This window comes from Hemitrygon akajei, chromosome 3 (genome assembly GCF_048418815.1).
Source record: "Hemitrygon akajei chromosome 3, sHemAka1.3, whole genome shotgun sequence".
In the NCBI taxonomy this organism is placed as follows: Eukaryota; Metazoa; Chordata; class Chondrichthyes; order Myliobatiformes; family Dasyatidae; genus Hemitrygon; species Hemitrygon akajei.
The window spans coordinates 135,432,253-135,453,573 of NC_133126.1; the positions used below are offsets into that span (position 1 = coordinate 135,432,253).

General features: G+C 42.3%; 1 protein-coding gene and 1 long non-coding RNA gene across 4 annotated transcripts; one reads left to right on the plus strand and one right to left on the minus strand.

The window, feature by feature from the left end:
• Positions 1–2,760: 2,760 nt before the first annotated feature.
• Positions 2,761–18,260, minus strand: LOC140725428 (E3 ubiquitin-protein ligase DDB_G0292642-like). 3 transcript variants are annotated; one of them, XM_073040873.1, is made up of 5 exons: positions 18,147–18,260; positions 17,867–17,956; positions 15,420–15,517; positions 15,151–15,324; positions 2,761–3,953 (listed from the first exon to the last, which is right to left on the minus strand). In XM_073040873.1, the coding sequence occupies exons 2-5, from the start codon at positions 17,925–17,927 to the stop codon at positions 3,306–3,308; spliced, it is 981 nt and encodes a 326-aa protein (XP_072896974.1). In that variant the 5' UTR covers positions 17,928–17,956; positions 18,147–18,260; the 3' UTR covers positions 2,761–3,305. The 3 variants fall into 3 exon arrangements, with proteins under 3 accessions (XP_072896974.1, XP_072896973.1, XP_072896975.1); XM_073040872.1 differs by lacking the exon at positions 18,147–18,260 and having other exon boundaries at positions 17,867–18,045; XM_073040874.1 differs by lacking the exons at positions 17,867–17,956; positions 18,147–18,260 and adding an exon at positions 17,631–17,759.
• Positions 18,261–18,286: 26 nt separating this feature from the next.
• On the plus strand, positions 18,287–20,373 carry LOC140725429 (uncharacterized). The gene is made up of 2 exons (XR_012098346.1): positions 18,287–18,546; positions 18,797–20,373. It is a non-coding gene; the product is annotated as an uncharacterized lncRNA (long non-coding RNA).
• Positions 20,374–21,321: the final 948 nt, after the last annotated feature.

The window sequence follows — 21,321 nt, forward strand, 5'->3', positions numbered from 1 at the left end:
AGTGTGGGGAGTAAAACAGGAATTAACTCATTTTTAAATTCTTTGTACCACTCTGCCGTATACCCATCTGATCCTGGTGACTTGCTTAATTTAAGCCTATGAATTGCAGCTTTTAATTCAACTTCAGTTATGTCAGCAGTCATCATCCTATTTTGTTCTTAGCTTAAAGTGGGTAACTCTAGAGAATTCAAGAAGGTGTCAATTTGGGTAATGCTTCCCCCTGGAACTTTGGAATATAGAGTTTTGTAAAACACTTCAAAAGCTTCTTGAATTTCACTTAGATTATTTTTTATGATTTTCATTCTTGGGTCCCTAATTCTATGAATTGTATTTTCTGCTATCCTTTTTTTTCAGTTTACACACCTATATTTTCATAGACTTTGATCCGCTTTCATAACGTCTCTGTTTCAGAAACATTAAATGTTTACTGATTTCTTGCATAGCCAAACTATTAACTTCATTCCTAATTCTTTTAATTTCCCCTAATGTATCCTGTGCTAAATTCAATTTGTGTTTTCTCTTTAGTTCCTTCAGCCTATTTTGTAATTCCTCTAATGTTTTATTCCTTATTTTTCTTATATGAAGATATCGTGATAATTTTCCCTCTTAAGACAGCCTTCAGAGTATCCCATAAAATGGGAGGTGAAACTTCTTCATTATCATTAAATTCTAAGTAGAGACCAATTTATTTTTTAATTTGTTCTTTAAAGTACGGATCATTGAGTAGACTTGAATTTAGTTTCCAAATAGTATTCTTTGGTTGTAGGTCAAAATTAACAGATAAATATATAGGTGCATGGTCACTTACATCTATTGTCCCAATTCCACAGGTGTTTATTTTGTCTTTGTCTTTTCCAAATGTTATGAAATAGTCTATTCTTGTATATACAGAATGGGGAGCAGAATAATGAGTGTAATCCCTTCTGTCGGGGAAAAGGTCCCTCCATATATCAATTAAACCAACATCCTCAAAAAGTGTATTAACTTTCTTAAGTAAGGATTTTGTTTCATAGGTTTTTCTATTGGAAGAGTCTAAGTTTGGTTGTAATTGTAAATTTAAGTCTCCCCACATATCAGGAGAACCTCTGTTTCCGCTACCATAATATCAGTAATTTTCTGAAAGAATCCAATATCACTTCCCGAGGTGTGTATATATTCAATAGAGTAACTGAATTTCCGTCTATATTCCCCCTTACCAGAATATATCTGCCCTCCTTATCTCCCATTTTGAATACTTTTTAAAATTTAGCTTACTTGAGATAAGAATAGCAACTCCTCTCCTCTGTTCTGATTTATATGAGGAGAAAAACAAATTAGTGAAGCCCATTCTTTTTAGTTTTCTATGCTCATTATCACTTAAATTAGTTTCCTGTAAATATACTACATGGGCTTGTTCTTTTTTCATTTTGGATAAAATTCTATTATGCTTGATTGGATTTAATAGCCCATTGACATTAAAAGAAATGAATTTTACTTTGTCCTTAGCCATCTGTATTTATCTGTCAATGTATCATTGAAATTAGCAGAATAAAACTTAATCGATCTACTCCCTAAACAAATAAGAAACAAGAAACTCAAATAATAACAAAAATGGCAACGAATGTGTCTGAGGTCTCTGGTAGATGACCCTGTTGTGTACTCCTATATACATGGTGTGTACTCCTTCTATATACATATATACATACACATATATGCACACATACATATATTTTCATTTTGGTGGGGAAAAAGGAGTAAGTGAGCAAATAAAGAAAAATAACTGAGTAATATAAAATCCACATTATAAAAGTATTTCTCGAGATAGGTATATCACCATCTACTTTTGCTTCCGTTTAGCTTCTCAACATTTTTAAAGTTAGCCAAACCTTATGGCTCTTCTGGAGGGGGTGAGGACTGTCTTTGGAAACTCCCGGTTTCTTTCTGATATACTTCCCTTGGCCTCCTCCCGTCTCCTGCCTTCTCGATTCTTGCACTATTTCCCAAGCAGAGTGGGATAATTCCTCTGCCAGGCTTTCCCTCGGTTTGATCAAGCTGACAGGCAACCCTTTGGCCTTCATGTCTGTAGTCGCCTCTTCCACTGTCTGATACAGTCAGATCCCATCTTGATAGAACACTCGAAGTCTAGCGCATCCCGCAGCAAGTATCCAACAAACTCTGTTATAGACAAGCCCCACGCTCCTTCGTGAACGTTGTATATTCTGATATTTTTCCGCTGTGATCTTCCCTCCAGGTCAAGCAGTTTACCTTCTTGTTGATTTAATATTTTTATTGTCTTACTTGATATCTGTTTCACGTTTTGAACGCGATCTTCCACCTTCTCAATTCAAGTCTCTGCCACCGCTATTTTTTGATTGACCATGGTGAGCTCTGACTTAATATCACGTAGCTGCTGTTTTATATCATTCTGGAACTCCCTTATCTCTTTCAAAATTTCGATCTATTTGCCGCTTCACCTGAACGAGGTCCGGCGTCCACCTCGCTAGCACGTGGTCGGGTACGAGAGCTGCTCGTTGCACTCCTCTCAGCCGCGGGCTCCGCAGTGTCGCGTTTTTTATTTCCATTCTTTTTCCCCATTCTTTCCCCTCTTATCAGTTCAAATACTTTCAAAAAATACTATATTTGATGCGTTAACATTGCTTAATACGCGTTTTTCCGGAGGAGCTTGTGACTTAAGCTGCCATTCTCGGTGATGACATCACCAGAACCCCCCCCCCCCCCATTCATTTAAAAATATTCACATCAAATTGCTTTTTGCACAACTCTGCTCAACATAAATTTTATTTTACAAAGGATTATAAAATAGTTGAATATATTTTAATGACATTACAACTCAAGATGACGCACTACTTAATGCATCAGCCTCTTTTGGGATATTTGAATATTGATACATTTCGCATGCAATACTTTTAATCATAATAAAGCAAGAAGGCCAACCAATTCAATGCCTGGGAAGAACTTGCAGAAGAACACTGTAAATACAAAGGCGATCAGTTATGTTTTCCTTACATTATACACAGAATGTTGCAGAAAAATGAGGAGACATAATTATCATGCACTTAAACTGTATATACACATAATGCATTAGTCCACTTTAAATCCGCGCTGGATATTTTATGGAAGATGAAATGACAATTATTTATTCTACTTCTGGATTCTCAGACCACATCACCATGGGAACAATGAATGAAACAATCTGTCACAAGAAAACGAAGGGTCAAACAAATTACATAATATGCTCTAACAAAGTTTAACTGACTGTTCTGCATTTTTTGTACTTTCAGCAATCTCTGATCTAGATTGTTTACTTATAGAATTGTGCAATTAGAATTAGAATCTAAAGGAGGATTCTGAACAGGACTTTGAGTGGGATTTTGAATAGCAGTCAGAATATGATTTAGAGTGGGACTTGGGGGGGGACTTGGGCTGGGACTTGGGGGGGGACTTGGGCTGGGACTTGGACTGCCAATTGAATCAGAATCTGAAGTGGAATTGGAGATCTGAACTTGAGTACGATTCCACACTGGAATACTTGTTTGCCTTGGGGCTACAGGTATAGCACAATGAAGAGAATACTCAGATGATTCACTGCAAATTGCCTTTGTGTTAAGGCAGGCAAAGCAAAATTCCACATGGCATCTGATGCACACGACATATTTGCACATTTCTTTATGTTCTATAAGCAAACCACAAGTGGGACAAGCACGAATTATAGGACAATTCTGAATATTGCTGTAAGGTAAAGATTTGGTGTCACAATTCTTCAAGGTTTCCAGCTGGATATTAATGCATCCTTCATTGTCACATTTATCAGAGCGCGGAGCTGGGCCTTTCCACTTCTTCATACATTGCCAGCAAAATTCAAATGGGATTCCATCAATGGCTGTGCAGACTGAACAAGTCACTGATATGTTCGTCTCATCTTTCCGTCCCACATAACTCCCACACCTAGGACACTAAACAAAGACAGATGATGAAATTAATAATTAAGAACATACACTTCTGATAATCCACTATATATAATAATGTAATCTTAGCTTTTAAATGTGCTTCTTCAAAATTAATGTTATAGCATCTCCTGTATTGATAAATTTTGATGTTCCACAGAAATTGAAAGTTTGCTGCAATTTAGATATGAAATGATTATCGCAGTAACAATATCCCCCCACTGTAGGTGTTATATTTAAGCAAGTTGCTAAGTACCAAATACATTGAGAGATTTCTGGAGTGATATTCAACTGATAAACATAGAAACACAGAAATCCTACAGCACAATACAGGCCCGTCAGCCCACAAAGGTATGCTGAACATGTCCCTACCTTAGAAATTACAAGGCTTACCCATAGCCCTCTATTTTTCTAAGCTCCATGTACCTATCCAAAAGTCTCTTAAAAGACCCTATCGTATCCACCTTCACCACTATTACCGGTAGCCCATTCCATGCACTCGCCACTCTCGGAGTTAAATCTTACCCCTGACATCTTCTCTGTACCTACTCGCCAGCACTTTAAACCTGTGTCCTCTTGTGGCAACCATTTCATCCCTAGGAAAAAGCCTCTGACTATCCACACAATCGATGCCTCTCATCATCTTATACACCTCTATCAGATCACCTCTCATCCTCCGTCGCTCCAAGGAGAAAAGGCGGAGTTCACTCAACCTATTCTCATAAGGCATGCTCCCCAATCCAGGCAACATCCTTGTAAATCTCCTCTGCACTCTTTCTATGGCTTCCACATCCTTCCTGTAGTGAGGCAACCAGAACTGAGCACAGTACTCCATGGGGTCTGACCAGGGTCCTATATAGCTACAACATTAATTCTCAGTTCCTAAGTCAATCCCACTATTGATGAAGGTCAATACACCGTACGCCTTCTTAACCACAGAGTCAACCTGCACAGCTGCTTTAAGCGTCCTATGGACTCAGACCCCAAGATCCCTCTGATCCTCCACACTGCCAAAAGTCTTACCATTAATACTGTATTCTGCCATTACATTTGACCTAGCAAAATAAACCACTTCACACTTATCTGGGCTGATCTCCATGTGCCACTTCTCAGCCCAGTTTTGCATCCTATCAATATCCCGCTGCAACTTCTGACAGCTTTCCACACTATCCACAACACCTTCAATTTTGTGTCATCAGCAAACTTACTAAACCATCCTCATCCAGGTTATTTATAAAAATCGCAAAGAGTAAGGGTTCCATGAATTGATACCTGAGGCACTCCACTGGTGATCGACCTCCATGTAGAACATGACCCATCTATAACCACTCTTTGCCTTCTGTGGGCAAGCCAGTTCTGGATCCACAAAGCAATGTCCCCTTGGATCACATGCCTCCTTACTTTCTTGATAAGCCTAGCAAGGGGTACCTTATCAAATGCCTTGCTGAAATCCATATGCACTACATCTACTGCTCTTCCTTCATCACTGTGTTTAGTCACATCCTAAAAAAATGCAATCAGGCTCATAAGGCATGACCTGCCTTTGACAAAGCCAAACTGACTATTCCTAATCCTATTATACCCCTCCAAATGTTCATAAATCCTGCCTCTCAGGATCTTGTCCATCAACTTACCAACCATTGAAGTAAGACTCACTGGTCTATAATTTCTTGGGCTATCTCTACTCCCTTCCTTGAATAAAGGAACAACATCTGCAACCCTCCAATCCTCCAGACCCTTTCCCGTCCTCATTGATGATGCAAAGATCATCATCGGAGGCTCAGCAATCTCCTCTCTCACCTTCCACAGTAGCCTGGGGTACACCTCATCCAGTCCCAGCGATTTATCCAACTTGATGGTTTCCAAAAGCTCCAGCACATCCTTTTACTTAATATCTACATGCTCAAGTTTTTCATTCTGCTGCAAGTCATCACTACAATCACCAAGATCTTTTTCCATAGTGAATACTGAAGTGAAGTATTCATTAAGTACCTCAGCTATTACCTCCGATTCCATACACACTTTCCCACTGCCACACTTGATAGGTCCTATTCTGTCATGTCTTATCCTCTTGCTCTTCACATACTTGTAGAATGCCTTGGGGTTTTCCTTAATCCTGCCCGCCAAGGTCTTCTCATGGCCCCTTCTGGCTCTCCTAATTTCCTTCTTAAGCTCCTTCCTATTAGCCTTATAATCTTCTAGATCTCTAATATTACCTAGCTCTCCAAACCTTTCGTAAGCTTTTCTTTTCTTCTTGACTAGATTTATTACAGCCTTTGTACACCATGGTTCCTGTACCCTACCATAACTTCCCTGTCTCATTGGAACGTACCGATGCAGAATTCCACACAAATATCCCCTGAACACTTGCCAGATTTCTTCCGTACTTTTCCCTGACAACATCTGTAGATCAAGAACTGATGATCAATTCTTTGGTGAAATGGGTTTATACCACCGAGTAAGACAGTTTTTCCCCTTACATTGGTTTACAGTGGAATCACATCTTTGAGTCATAGATTCATACAGCACATGAGCTGGCCCTTTGGTCCAACTGCTCCGTGCAAACCAAGCTGTCCATCTAAACTGATCTCATTTCAGAATCAGAATCAGTTTTAATATCATTGGCATATGTTGTGGAATCGGTAGTCATTGTAGCAGCGGTAAATGCAATGAATAAGAACAGAGAGAAAACCATGAATTACAAAAAATATGTATGTTAAGTAGTTAAACAAAGTATGAAGTGTAAAAATTAAAATAAAAAAGTAGTGAGGGAGAGTTCATGGGTTCAATGTCCAATCAGAAATCTGATGGTAGAGGGGAAGAAGCTGATTCTGAATCATTGAGTGTGTGCCCTCAGGCTCCTGTATCTCCCTGATGGAAGCAATGAGATGGGGGCATGTACTGGGTGATGAAAGTCCTTCATGATGGATGCCACCTTTTTGAGGCATTGCTCCTTTTAGATATCCGAGATGCTACAGAGGCTAGTGCTCATGGTGAAGCAAAGTTCACAACTTTGTGCAGTTTCTTTCAATCCTGTGTAGTAGCAACCCAACACCCCCCACCAGACAGTAATGCTCATTTGCTTGAGTTTGGCCCATAGCTCTCTAAATCTTTCCTGTTCTTGGTTCATCGTCTTTGCTGATCTTCACAATATAAAATAAGGATGGTGTAAAGTAAGGAGAGTCTGAAGCTGTGGCTCAGAAGAGAATGGAGGAGAAGAGGACTGCAGTATTGATAGGGGATTCCATAGTTAGATGAGATGACACTAGATTCTGTGAACATGATAGAGACACCCAAATGGTATGTTGACTCAGATGGTGCCAGGGTCAGAACCATTTCAGATTGAGTCCATGACATTCTAAAGGGGCTGGGTAAGCCATCATGATACAGATTGGCACCAATAAGATAGATAGGAAAAGGGAAGAGGATCTGAAGAGAGAATTTAAGGAGCTAAGTAGGAAGCTGAAAAGCAGGACCTCTAGGGTAGTAATCTGTAGATTGCTGCCTTTGCCACTGGCAGTGAGGGTAACATGCAAATAACTGAAGGTATGCAATATCTTCATTCTTACCAACAATTTCCACTGAAAAGTTCATGGATCCTGTATCTTCTCTAACCTGATGCAAGGTCAGAGAACTATTTTTCTAATCTACATACTGTGAATTCCACAAGCTCCTTCTGAGAGCATTCATGCAGAATCCATTGTTAGAACATGACTGAGGGATTGATAATCGGTAAGTCTGAGATTAAAAAAAAATGCTGATAAATCTGTGTAGAACTATTGGTGGAATCAAGCTACAGAGTTAACAGTTTAAAAGCAAGCCAATACCTGAGTGTGTATAATCTACATATTAACACAAGAGATTGTGCACTTTTTCAGGACTGGAAAGGAAGGGAAAGTCACCAGAATATTAAGGTGGGAGAGGGGAAGGAGGACTAGCTAGAAGGTGATAGGTGAAGCCAGGTGGGTGGCAAAGGTAAAGTGGCTGTAGAAGAAGGAATCTGATGGGAGAGGAGAGTGGATCATGAGAGAAAGGGAAGTAGAAGTGGGCACCAGGAGGAAGTGATAGGCAGGTGAGGAGAGGTCGGAGTGGGGAATAGAAGAAGAGGAGCGTTTGGCAGCTTTGGGCCTGTACTCACTGGAATTTAGAAGAATGCGAGAAAATCTCATTGAAACCTACCAAATGTTGAAGGGACTAGAAAGGGTGGATGTGGAGAGGATGTTTCCTAGGGTGGGGATATCCAGAACAGGAGGGCATAGCCTCAAAATTGAGGGGTGACCCTTTCGGACCGAGTTAAGGAGGAACTTTTTTAGCCGTCCATGTGTATATTTAAGGTGGAAGTTGATCATCATCTGATCAGTCAGAGGATCAAAGGATATGGTGAGGAGGCAGGTGGATGTGGTTGAGTGGGATCCAGATTCAGCCATGATGGAATGGCAGAGCAGACTCGATGGACTGAATTCTGCTCCTATGTCTTATGCCCTTTGATAAGGTTAAAGGAAAAGATTTACTGGAAGGAGAAATCGATGTTCATGCCATCAGGTTGGAGACTACCCAGACAGAACACGAGTTGTTACTCCCCTGCCCTGAGAGTAGCCTCATCATAGCAAAAGAGGAGGTCATGGGCCACATATCAGAAAATGAACGGGAATAAGAATTAAAATATTCAGCCAAGGGGAAATTCTGTTTTTGGCGGTGGAGAAGAGGGGCACAGCAAAGTGGTCCCCCAATTTTTATCGGATCTCATCAATGTAGAGAAAGCCACATCGGGATCACTGAGTACAATAGATGCAGGTGAATTGTTGTCTCACATAGTCAGACTGCTTGGGGCCCTGAATGGAGGTAAGGGAGGTGGTGAATGAGGAGGAGGTTGCATCACATTTTTGTCGCATGCCAGGATAGGTGCCAGGAGGGAGGTCAGAGGGGAGGGATGAATGGACACGTGAATCAAAGAGGGAGCGATCCCTGTGGAAAGCAGAGACTGGGGGTGGAGGTAAATATGTGTTGGGGTAGTACTGAAAATGGTGGAAGTTGTGGAGAATAATAGGTGAGGCCAAGAGAAATTCTACCCCTGTTCAGAAGTGGGTGTCTGGAAGTGGAAGAGATGCAGGTGAGGGCAGCATCAATTGTGGAGAAAGGGAGGCCCTGTTCTTTGAAGAAGGAGGACATCTCTGATGTCCTGGAAAGGAAAGCCTCATCCTGGAACAAATACAGTAGAAATGAAGGAACTGAGAAAAGAGAACAGCATTTCTACAGGAGACAGGGTGAGAAGAGAGATAGTCAAGATAGCTGTGGAAAATGGTAGGTTTATAAAAGTTGTGGGTAGATATCTTCCATCCAGGGATGGAGAAAGAGAGATCAAGAGAGGAGAGAGGTGTTAGAAATGGATCAAGTGAATTTAAGGGCAGGCTGGAAATTGGAGGCAAAGTTGATGAAATTGATGAGCTCAGCATGGGTTCCAGAATGAGCACACTGTTGCACGGAGTGGCTGGAGTGGACCCAAGTGCAGGACACAGGCACGGAGACGCACTTGGACTAGTCTTGGGACTCAGAGACGGGACTTGGACTTGACTAGGAACTCGGAACCAGGACTTGGACTAGACTTGGGACTCAGAGATGGGACTTGGACTTGACTAGGAACTCAGAACCAGGACTAGGAACTCGGAACCAGGACTTGGACTAGATTTGGGACGGAACCAGGACTTGGACTAGACTTGGAACTTGGAGCTAGGACCTGGACTGAACTTGACTTGACTGGAACACAGTGGCTGGACACGAAGCCTTGACTGGGACTGGGACACGAACTCAACAAAACAAACAACGACAAACCACTCACATCCTGACTCGGAGCGGCGGCAAAATGGCCGGACACACTCAGCTGGACATGAGACAACAAAAACAAACAATAACAGACAAAATGTATTTTGACACAGAGAAACACATGAAGAGAGTTCCTTATTCGTGGTGGCTCGGTGTAGCGACAATTGGCCAGCAAATCTCAGCCGAACATGAAAATGACACAGTTCGCATCCTAGCTCAGTGTAGCGGCAAAATGGCTGGCAACTAAGCTGGACACGAAAAGGACTGAATTCACTAAGCAACCACAGGCACCAAAACAACATAGCTACCCCCTTAGTTTGGAAATATTGGATGGAGTTAAAGAAGAAATTGTTTAGGTTTGAGGGTGGTGGTAGAGGGAAACTGGTTGGGTCTTTTTTGCAGAAAGATTTAAGGCTTCTTGATGGGGGTAGATTGTATATATGTCCATGGTGAAAATAAGGTGGTTGAAGCCAGGGAACAGAAAGCTGTTGAAGAGAGCAAGAGCATGTGAAGTGTTGCGGATATAGCTGGAATGGGACTGAACCAAGTTGGACAGAATGGAGTCGAGGTGTGCGGACACAAGTTCTTTGGGGCAGGAGCTGGCAGAGACATAGGTCTACTTGTACACTCAGATTTCTGGATTTTGGGTGGGAGCTAGAAATGAACAGTGCCGGGTAAGGGAACTTTGAGTTTTCCAGAGTTGATGAGGTTAGTGATGATGTTGGATACAATTTTTTGATGGACCAGAGTTGCGTCCTGCCTCCTGGCCTCTGCAAGGTAGAGGACCTTCCGCATAGTTTTGAAGAACTGTCCATAAACCATCTGTCCGTGTGTGTTACAGGGTGGAAGCAAGGGTGCTTGAGGAGGACCCAAAAGCAGGGCACAAACATGTCTTTCTTAGGTTCAATAAAATAGAGTTTAATACTCTCTACACGGAAAACTGGAAGATCAAGGAGGGCAAAGAGGAACACGAACCTTGGACTTGGAACCGGGAGGAATGCGGACCTTGGACCTGGACACCGGGAACTTGGATCGCCGCGGCCAAGGACCTGGACACTGGGAACTTACTTAGACTGCTGTGGCCAGGACTTGGATGCTGGGAACTTGGATCGCCGCGGCCAGGACTTGGACACCGGGAACTTGGATCGCCGCAGCCAGGACTTGGACACCGGGAACTTGGATCGCCGTGGCCAAGGACTTGGACACTTGGATCACCACAGCCAGGACTTGGACACTTGGATCGCCACAGCCAGGACTTGGACACCGGGAACTTGGATCGCCACAGCCAGGACTTGGACACCGGGAACTTGGATCGCCCTTGGATACTGGGAACTTGGATCGCCACAGACAGAACGTGGACACTTGGACATGAAACACCGAGCCAGGACTCCGCCTTCAGGTCAGGCATCGAGCTGGGACTCTTTTTCTTCAAAGGACAGACGCAGACACAGGACATGCAACACCATACCCGAGTTCGTTCCAAGCTGCAGGAGCTCTTAACTCACCCCTGGCAGTTTGACTTTATCCAGACCCACTCTGGCAAGGGAAGGCGAATTGCTGGCACTCCGCTGCGGGAAAGGACCTGGCTTGCTTCCGCAAGAAACATGGTCAGCTCAGGCTGGATGACTCTGGCTTGTAGTAGCAACGGTGACTTTGCCAATGCTCCTTAACTCTCTCGCCCTGAATGGCTAAAGCCGGGGTCTTATAAACTGCCGGTTCGGTCAAGAGTAGATCACCTTAATGGCCAAGCTCGAGGGACACGTGAAACAGGGAATTAGAAGGGAACAAGGATTCAATGGTCCGGATCATAACACAACCTAACTAAATTTAAAGGGGAACTGATCCAGACCATGATAGTGTGTTTGATGGGAAAGTCCTTCTTCTCCAGCTCTTTACCTTTTCCACCCATCTGAATTCACCTATCTTCTTCTAGCTAGTCCTCCTTCCACTCTCCCCATGTTTTTATTCTGGTGTCTTCCCCCTCCCTTTCTAATCCAGAAGAAGGGCCTCAGCTTGAGACACAGAGATAGAAACATAGAAACCTACCACACTATACAGGCCCTTTGGCCCACAAAATTGTGCCGAACATGTCCCTACCTTAGAAATTACTAGGCTTACCCATAGTCCTCTATTTCTCTAAGCTCCTTGTACCTATCTAAAAGTCTCTTGAAAGACCCTATTGTATCCGCCTCCATCACTGTTGCCAGCAGCCTATTCCATGCACTCACCACTCTCTGAGTAAAAAACTTCCCCCTGACATCTGCTCTGTACCTACTCCCCAGCACCTTAAAACTGTGCCCTCCTGTGGCAACCATTTCAGCCCTGGGAAAAAAGCCTCTGACTATCCACATGATCAAAGCCTATCATCATCTTATACACTTCTATCAGGTCACCCCTCATCCTCTGTTGATCCAAGGAGAAAAGTCCTAGTTCACTCAACCTATTCTCATAAGGCATATTCCCCAAACCAGGCAACATCATTGTAAATCTCCTCTGCACCCTTTCTATGGCTTCCACATTCTTTCTGTAGTGAGGCAAACAGAATTGAGCACAGTACTCCAAATGGAGTCTGACCAGGATCCTATATAGCTGCAACATTACCTTTCAGCTCTTAAACTCAATCCCATGATTGATGAAGGACAATGTACTGTATGCCGCCTTCACCATAAAGAGTAAGGGTCTCAAAACAGATCCCTGTGACACACCACTGGTCACCCACCTCCATGCAGAATACGACCCGTCTGCAACCACCCTTTGCCTTCTGTGGGCAAGCCAGTTCTGGATCCACAAAGCAACGTCCCCTTGGATCCCATGCCTCCTTACTTTCTCTATAAGCCTTCCATGGGGTACCTTATCAAATGCCTTGCTGAAATCCATATACACTACATCTACTGCTCTTCCTTCATCAATGTGTTTAGTCACATCCTCAAAAAATTCAGTCAGGCTCGTAAGGCAGGACCAGCCCTTGACAAAGCCATGTTGACTATTCCTAATCCTATTATACCTCTCCAAATGTTCATATATCCTGCCACTGTGGATCTTCTCCATCAACTTACCAACCATTGAAGTAAGACTCACTGGTCTATAATTTCCTGGGCTATCTCTGCTCCCTTTCTTGAAAAAAGGAACAACATCTGTTGTTATGATACCAGCCCCCTCCTTTGTGAGAATCGCAAGAGCCCTAGTGAAAGGGGGGGGGGGGGGGTCAATGACCAAAGAGAGAGAGAGACGTGCTGAATAGACACAGGAAATGGGAGAGAGAGGGACGTGCTGAATACCGCGTTTCACCGGGGTGCAGAATAAAGCGACCTGGACTATTGTCTCATGAAGACCACGTGTAAAGCCCTCGGGCAAAGTGGGCTGGTTGAGAGAGAGATTGACACCTGCGATCCCGTGAGGAAGTATAAAGGAAGGGTCTGGGGGGGACGACCCCTCCAGACACACCAAGGAGACACGATAGCGATCCCGTCGTAGCGGGAAGCCATTTTGAAGGAAGCCACGTGCGTTAGATTCCGAATCGGGAGTTTGTGGCTGGAATCACGGAAAATCGCTTTTAACTAACAACAGGAAAGCCTGCTCCCCTGATTCCACGGCTTTGCTTCGTAAGGACCCGGGCAAGTGTTCCTTTTCTCACCAATCTCTCTCTCTCTCTCTCCAACACGGGAAACCCACCGGTTCCCAAAAGGCTGAAGCCTGCAGACTTTGAATGACTGTTATATTTCCATATGGACAAGATATTATCCCCTAGACAACGATAGAGCTTATTTCTGATTGATCATTACTATACCTGCGCTTTAGATTGAGTATTGTCGACGTATGTTATCAAAATGTTTGTATTAACCTTCCTTTTGTGCCCCTTTATAAATAAAAACGTTTAAAAATGGTACCATCAGACTTCAGTGGACCTCTCTATCTTTGCTGGTAAGTGACCCAGTTACGGGATACGTAACACTGTAAACCTCCAATCCTCTGGAACCTCTCCCGTCCACATTGATGATGCAAAGAACATCACCAGAGGCTCAGCAATCTCCTCTCTCACTTCCCACAGTAGCCTGGGTTACATCTCATCTGATCCCAGCGACTTATCCAACTCGATGCTTTCCAAAAGCTCCAGCACATCCTCTTTCTTAATATCTACATGCTCAAGCTTTTAAGTTTGCTGCAAGTCATCACTACAATCACCAAGCTCCTTTTCCATAGTGAATACTGAAGTAAACTATTTATTAAGTACCCCTGCTATTTCCTCTGGTTCCATACACACTTTCCCACTGTCACACTTGATAGGTCCTATTCTTTCACATCTTATCCTCTTGCTCTTCACAAACTTGTAGAGTGCCTTGGGATTTTCCTTAATCCTGCCTGCCAAGGCCTTCTCATGGCTCCGTCTGGCTCTCCTAATTTCCTTCTTAAGCTCCTACCTGTTAGCCTTACAATCTTCTAGATCTGTAACATTACCCAGCTGTGCTATAAAGTGTTGTGCGAACCACTACACTTTCGTGCCGCCCCAATAAGACTTTTTTTCATTTTCACATATAAAGCTTGTCAGTTTATTTCATGTCAGCCCCTCAGTGTATCGTTATTTCTTCATGCACTCATCCACCTTCCTCACCTTCTTTGAAATTGATCTCAGTTACTATGTATTTTTCTCTAGTCTCTCCTGAATTCCTGATGGGATTTCTTCAAGAAAGCTCTGTATTACGGTATCTAAAATTGTATTCTTCCACAAGTGAATATTTCTTCTCTAGATTGATCATTTCAAATCTCCTTATAATTTTAAACCCTTTGATCAGGTAATCTCTCAGTTCTCTTTCGCAGAAAAATGGTCAGTTAACCTATTCATTGTTATAGTCTCTGGGAAACCCTTTTGAGAATCCTGGCTTATTATATTGAAATTTCTGTTGTATAGTGGTCCTTTTTAAAACATTGCCTGTCAACCTCCCCGAATATTACCTCATTTCTTCAGACTCTCACACTATCCCAAGCTTCAGAGCTTTCACAAATACAGTAATGACCCCTATTTATCAGCAGTTAGTTACGTACCAAGAGGAATAGACAGAGTGGACATCCAGTGCCTCTTCCCCAGGGCACCACTGCTCTCAGTACAAGAGGACATGGCTTTAAGGTAAGGGGAGGGAAGTTCAAGGGGGATTTTGGAGGAAGGTTTTTCACTCAGAGAGTGGTTGGTGCGTCGAATGCACTGCCTGAGTCAGTGGTGGAGGCAGATACACTAGTGAAGTTTAAGAGACTACTAGACAGGTATATGGAGGAATTTAAGGTGGAGGGTTATATGGGAGGCAAGGTTTGAGGGACGGCACAACATTGTGGGCCGAAGGGCCTGTAATGTGCTGTACTATTCTATGTTCTATGTTCTACCAGTCCACTTTACCTGTTTGTATTCACAGTAACTTGAAGCGGCGAGAATGGCAAGCTTCTCTTCAAAATCCTGCCGTTCCTCAACAGAGAGCAATGCTTTTCTGCACACCTCCACGTAGCACCATTCCTTTCCACATACTTCATCTGTGTCATCTATTAATGCAGGGCAGTGGAGTTTGAAATGACCCTGGAATAGAAATTGAACAAATATTGTAAAACATTCCCATTTAAAAAGTGGATTGAGCATGAGATATAACAGAAAGGATTGTTTGTGATATCCACCTCGCTGATACGGATCCGACAGTATTCCGTGAGTGAAATGGGATCCACAGTGTGTCCACAGGACATTTCCACTCTGTAAACATTCGGGTCATCATCTCCTGCAATAGAACATTTTGTTGGAATTACTACAGAATTTGTTTAAGGATTTAAGTATACACCAACCACAACTTCTTGAACAGTGCCTTCATTAAAAGTATTTGCTTAGATAAAATAAAATGGTTCAATGAATTTGATCTGATTGGTAAAGAGACTACCAGAACTGTGAGTGAAGAAATGAACAGATTTACCAATGGTTACAAAACATATATTTTCATTTTAACTGGAGTGTATCCTGGGGTGATTTGAAGGAGCTTTGGGTTGTTTTCTGTTATAGAACATAGAAAAGTACTTAACAGGAAAAGGCTTATAGGTACATCTTGACTGCATCAAGCATGAAGCCAAGTTAAACTCATCGCAGCTGCTTCATAGGGTCTGTGTTCTGCCAAACTCTTCCACTTCATGTGTCTGTTTAAATACTTCTGAAATGGTGCTGTATTCTGTTTCTATCACATCCATTGCAGCATGTTCCAAACATCTAATTTCTGTGTTCTCCCTGAAGTATCCAAGGGTTTTAAACAAAGGCAATGTAATAGTATCATCTTAAGTTTAGTGTTTATATTTTTAAAACATTAGAAGCAAGAATCATTTGATTAAGTTTATTATGATTTGAAAATCCTTTCAAATTATTAACAGTGACTGGTATGTCAAATTATTTCTGCCATAATTAGGCAAATAAATCACAATATCTTTCTCTATATATGCTGACTAGATCTCAATTTCCCACTCCTCACCCGAACACAACTCCCCTGATAATAACCTAAGGACCCTCTTCCCTTCCAGGATCTTATTTGGTTTGTGTCCTCTTGTCATTCAGTGTGCCAAAACCCTGCAGGTCAAGTCTGCATCACTGGAAGAGGCCTTTGCCGATTGATAGCTGGGACATGAGGTTGGAATGTCAGAGCTGTTATATGCTGTATTCCTACCTGAAAGTATATTCGTAGAACACTGAAATCTTAGCAACATTGCTGAATTCCCATCAAATATAGCAGACTTTCCTGGCAAATACTGCATCATAGGTCTGTGATGTAGGATATGGGACTGGGCCTTTTCTGGGCTGAGGCATATAGTTAGGAAGCTACACCCAACCCAAAGGGACAGATTTTTGAACTTTGTTACAAACCATAACTGACATCTCAAACCCAACAGGCTTTCCATTTTACATTCAGAAGCAAAGAACACCAGATGTAGCATGGTAGGGTACCACAGACACAAGAGGGATGAGTAACTCAACATAAATCATCCATGTTTGATTGCTAATCCACAGAAGGACAAGTACAAGTACCAAAAATAAAACACACACAAATTAGAAATTATAACAGTAAACAATAGTTAGCCTAATACTTAATCGAGTACGTAAACCATTAATGGGTTTATTAACCTATAGGCTACCACGCGGTTATTGGGAGAATGTACAACTCCTTCCAGGGGGAGCCCGAAATGAACTCGGAAGTTCGACGCCTCAAACTGTAATAACTCGCTCTCATCGCTAAGGTACCGTAACGGCTTCAAGTTCATGAACAACATGATCTGTGAAAACATCAACTTTCACTAAGACAATGATAATAAACTGATTCGGATTTAAAAGGGGAAACAAAACTCAGAAGACTGAAAATGCATTTGAAGCAACTCAGGGAATGTACAGTATATTGAACTAATTCCCGGAGCTAGCAGATAGTCTTTTGAAGACAAGTTGAACAGTCGGTGGTTTGTATGTACTGAGTTTAGGGGAGCATGTGAGAGGGACTTTATTTAAATATAAAAATCCTGAAAGACCTTGACAGGATGTGGAAGGGATTCTCTTGTGGGAGAATCGAGAACTGGTGTGGGCGTGGGGGTTGCTATTTAAAAATAAGCGTTGCCCGATAGACAGAAAAAAAAGAGGTTTTTTTTCTCAGACTTTTGAATTCTCTTCACTGAAGCGTAGTGGCATCAAAATCTTTGAATATTTAAGGCAAGTTTAAATGGGTTCTTAACATACAAATGATTGAAAGATTACCGCCGGTCGATAAGAGTGGGGAATTGTGGTAACGATTTTTTTTTGCGTAGCAAACAAAAAATAGTTCAAGTATATCACAAAACACTGGATTTTAAGAGCTCGCTAAACACACCGACCTCTCACTATCCAGGCCGACCTAACCAGGTCCGGCCTCAGCTGGAGAACCCTTTCCATTCTGGGACTTCGATCAACCAAAGACCCACGTAGAGTCGCCCGTACGCCTTCCGCTCCGAGCTGCACCGTAATCTGGGACGGCAACAACTTGTGAACAAGCACTAGAGAGAGTTTGCCCACCCAAACTCGGCGTTGGGGGTCTGTCCTCATTTTACTCATGATGTGATGTATGTTTTACCTGTGATCTCGTCCGGTCGCTTAACAAATTTCAGTCTGTTGTCAATGGAATCACGGCTCATTCCTCCGCAGCTGTTCCTCTCCGATGCACCTGCACAACAGGGGAGTTTGTGTAGATCAGAAACTACGATTGTAGGTTACGCCAAACAAGTGCGGTGAAATGCAAACCCTCTGACCACTCCCTCGAAAAGGAGGCGGTTAATTCCTTTAACTTCCTTGCTGGTGCAATTTTTCTCCGAATTATCCCTTTTCCCCGTGTTTAATATTTTATTTGGACTCACTTCTTGTTGTTCTGTTAAAAATACGGCCCGCAGGAAAGTTTGCCCTGTTTTATGCCCACCTCTCCCAGAGATATCCCGACATTATGCCCACTTCTGACATTGATTTGCTAACTTCGTTCCCCTAATCCGGTTTACAAAACAGCGAACAGCCCAGCCCTTCAGCCAGAGTTCCGTAACGCAAGTGAAACTAAATCTAGTTCATTTTAATAGACCTTCACGGGTATTGCAGCAGCAATCGAAGCTGCTGAGACCAAAATGGGAAAGATCTATCAAGTGTGCGTTATTGGTTTGAAAGGCGAAAAAATTATGGTTGATATATCGGAGTCGGAAGCTGAATTTAATGCGATGAAGATCGTTACCTTTAAAAAAATGCTGATAACCAGAATCCCATCTTTATTAGGTACTTGAATAACATATCATGTCAGTTTCTGAGGTGAAAACTGGTTAGATAGTCTAAAGAGGAAGTTGACAATGGGCATCTAGATATTCCATGTAGCTTCGCCGATCGAGGCAGAATTGTTTCCTTTACTGTGAATTCAGTTTTTAGGAGTCAATTCTGTACATGAAAATGTTTAATTTTAAATCTCTAACTATTTATTAATCAGGGTTGCTTAACGGTTCGTTCTTTTCTCAATTTCTCTATTTTTAAGGTGTCGAGAATGTGGATGATCTGCGCCTCATTTTTAGCGACCAGCAACTGGAAAACGAGAAATCATTCTCCCACTACCAGATCCGGGACAAATCTACAATACTCGTCATAATAGAACTAGTTGGAGGAGCAACAGAACAGAAGATTGAAAATGCACTCTGAAGAAGAATTTGACTGTAGTGATCTGTGTTTATATCGCATGTGATATTATTCAGAGACATGAGACGCAATCCTGGCTTTAATGTGTTTATATAAACTAATGCTTCCGAAAGCAGATTTGGTTTATATTCTGATGAAGGATCTGGGCCCAAAACGTCCACTATTTGCTCCTTTCCATAGATGCTGCCTGACCTGCTGAGTTCCTCCATTATTTTGTGTGTTTTGCTTGGTATAACTTCAGTGTTTATGTTGACCTTAGTAATGAGAAATTGAGTTCAACTGAACACTTTGTGTAGAAGAGACAGAAGAAAGTGCAAGGAGTGGAATCTGGACCCATACGGGGGCCGGGTGTAAGGTGGGTTGGAGGAATGCAGTGAATCAGGCTGCGTCTATGGAAGAGAATGAACAATCGAAGAAATCAGAAGAGATTGTTCATGTGGAGTGTTCTGTTTTTTTCTTGTGCAAATCCTTGCTTAGTTATGTCTAAATGTAGTTTTATGTCATAATTAGAATATTTTCCATGTTTCATTTCTACAGTTGCACATTTTCAGAGAGGTGGTGACATTACTTGTTTGGTGGGTGGTGGGTGCTGATGTTTCCTGCTGAAATAAGGGGGGGGGGGTGATGTTCTGCTGCTGTTTGTCCATGGGAGGGGAGAGGGAGCTTTGGGTTCTAATGTTTTACTGTTATTCATTATTTGGGGTTCTTTTCTGTTTTCAAGGATGTCTGTGAAGAGCAAAAATTTCAGTTTGTATACAATATATATTCCCTGCTATTAAATGAAACCATTGAATCATTTTCCTATTCAATTTTATGACATCAATCTTGATTTTTTTTGTGCAAAGGCTTTCTTTTCCTTCAGAGGCAGTGAGCATTGTGTTCCAATGTGTCTGGCAACTGGCAATTTGACAAGAATGGGCCAATAGGATTAATTTGAATTCTAATTTAATTTCTAATTTATGCCAATGGGATAATTTTCAATCCTAATTTCCTGGATGGAAATGACTGAAGTTCCAGATTCCACTCCGGCTCTCATCTTGTTTCGGATCTGAGTGTCAGTTCCCCAACGCAGTGCTGGAGAACCCAAGCAAGGCTGGTTCTGTAGCTGCATCCACTGTGAATTAGCAGACAGGCATTTGATGAGATGTCAAGAAGGAACATCGAGGAAAACTGGACAAAGGGGACAAAATATCCTATAAACAATCCTGGGAGCGCAATGGGCAATGTGATTTGGGTTTTATTTTGTTCTAAATGGAACCTTCTCTTGTATTATTTTGTATCATTTATGCTTAATATGTTTTCCTTGTGAAAGTTTTGTCTCTGATTTTATGTGCCGCTGACACAGCTGCAAGTAAGCATGTGCGTATGTATACTTGCGCATATGATTGACTTTCATAAAAATAAAACGTTACTTCAGAAGCCATGGACTTGGAGATGATCTGCTTGTGTTTGAGGCTTCTGTCTGAATACACTATTGGCTTGGCAATAGCTGGCGGTCAACCATTGCTTTTCAGATTGGGTAACTGTTCTCCAGTGTTATGCCTCAAGATTCAATGCAGGATCCTTTAAATTTCATCAGATATTTGAGTGACTTGGAAGAGAATATAGGTGTCATGATTAGAAAGTTTGCAAATGATACTAAACTTGGTGATATTGTACTACGAAGAATGTTGTCTAAGTTTGCAAAAGGATCCAGATCAACTGAAAAAGTGGGCAAGGGAATGGCTGACAGAGTTTAACACAGACAAGTGTGAGTTATTGCATTTTGGTTGGGTAAAATGTGGCTGCACCTGCACAGTAAATGATAGGGCCTTGGAGAATGTTGTAAAGCAGAGAGACCTGAGATCTAGGCCTCATATGGAGCCAGTGATCATTAATGGAGAATGTGTGGAGCAGGTTAAGACCTACAAGTATCTGGGAATACAGTTAGACGAGAAGCTAGACTGGACTGCCAACACAGATGCCTTGTGCAGGAAGGCACAGAGTCGACTGTACTTCCTAAGAAGGTTGGCGTCATTCAATGTCTGTAGTGAGATGCTGAAGATGTTCTATAGGTCAGTTGTGGATAGCGCCCTCTTCTTTGTGGTGGCGTGTTGGGGAGGAAGCATTAAGAAGAGGGACGCCTCACGTCTTAATAAGCTGGTAAGGAAGGCGGGCTCTGTCGTGGGCAAAGTACTGGAGAGTTTAACATCGGTAGCTGAGCGAAGGGCGCTGAGTAGGCTACGGTCAATTATGGATAACTCTGAACATCCTCTACATAGCACCATCCAGAGACAGAAGCAGTTTCAGCGACAGGTTACTATCGATGCAATGCTCCTCAGACAGGATGAAGAGGTCAATACTCCCCAATGCCATTAGGCTTTACAA

What these genes read in the sequence shown, in the direction of transcription:
- LOC140725428 (XM_073040873.1), bottom strand. Translation starts at nt 17,927, where the DNA reads ATGAGCCGTGATTCCATTGACAACAGACTGAAATTTGTTAAGCGACCG. An exon ending in GTCGGATCCGTATCAGCGAG is followed by an intron (nt 15,325 to 15,419) that starts GTGGATATCACA and finishes TTTCTATTCCAG; the next exon opens with GGTCATTTCAAACTCCACTG. An exon ending in GTTACTGTGAATACAAACAG is followed by an intron (nt 3,954 to 15,150) that starts GTAAAGTGGACT and finishes GTCTTTGTTTAG; the next exon opens with TGTCCTAGGTGTGGGAGTTA.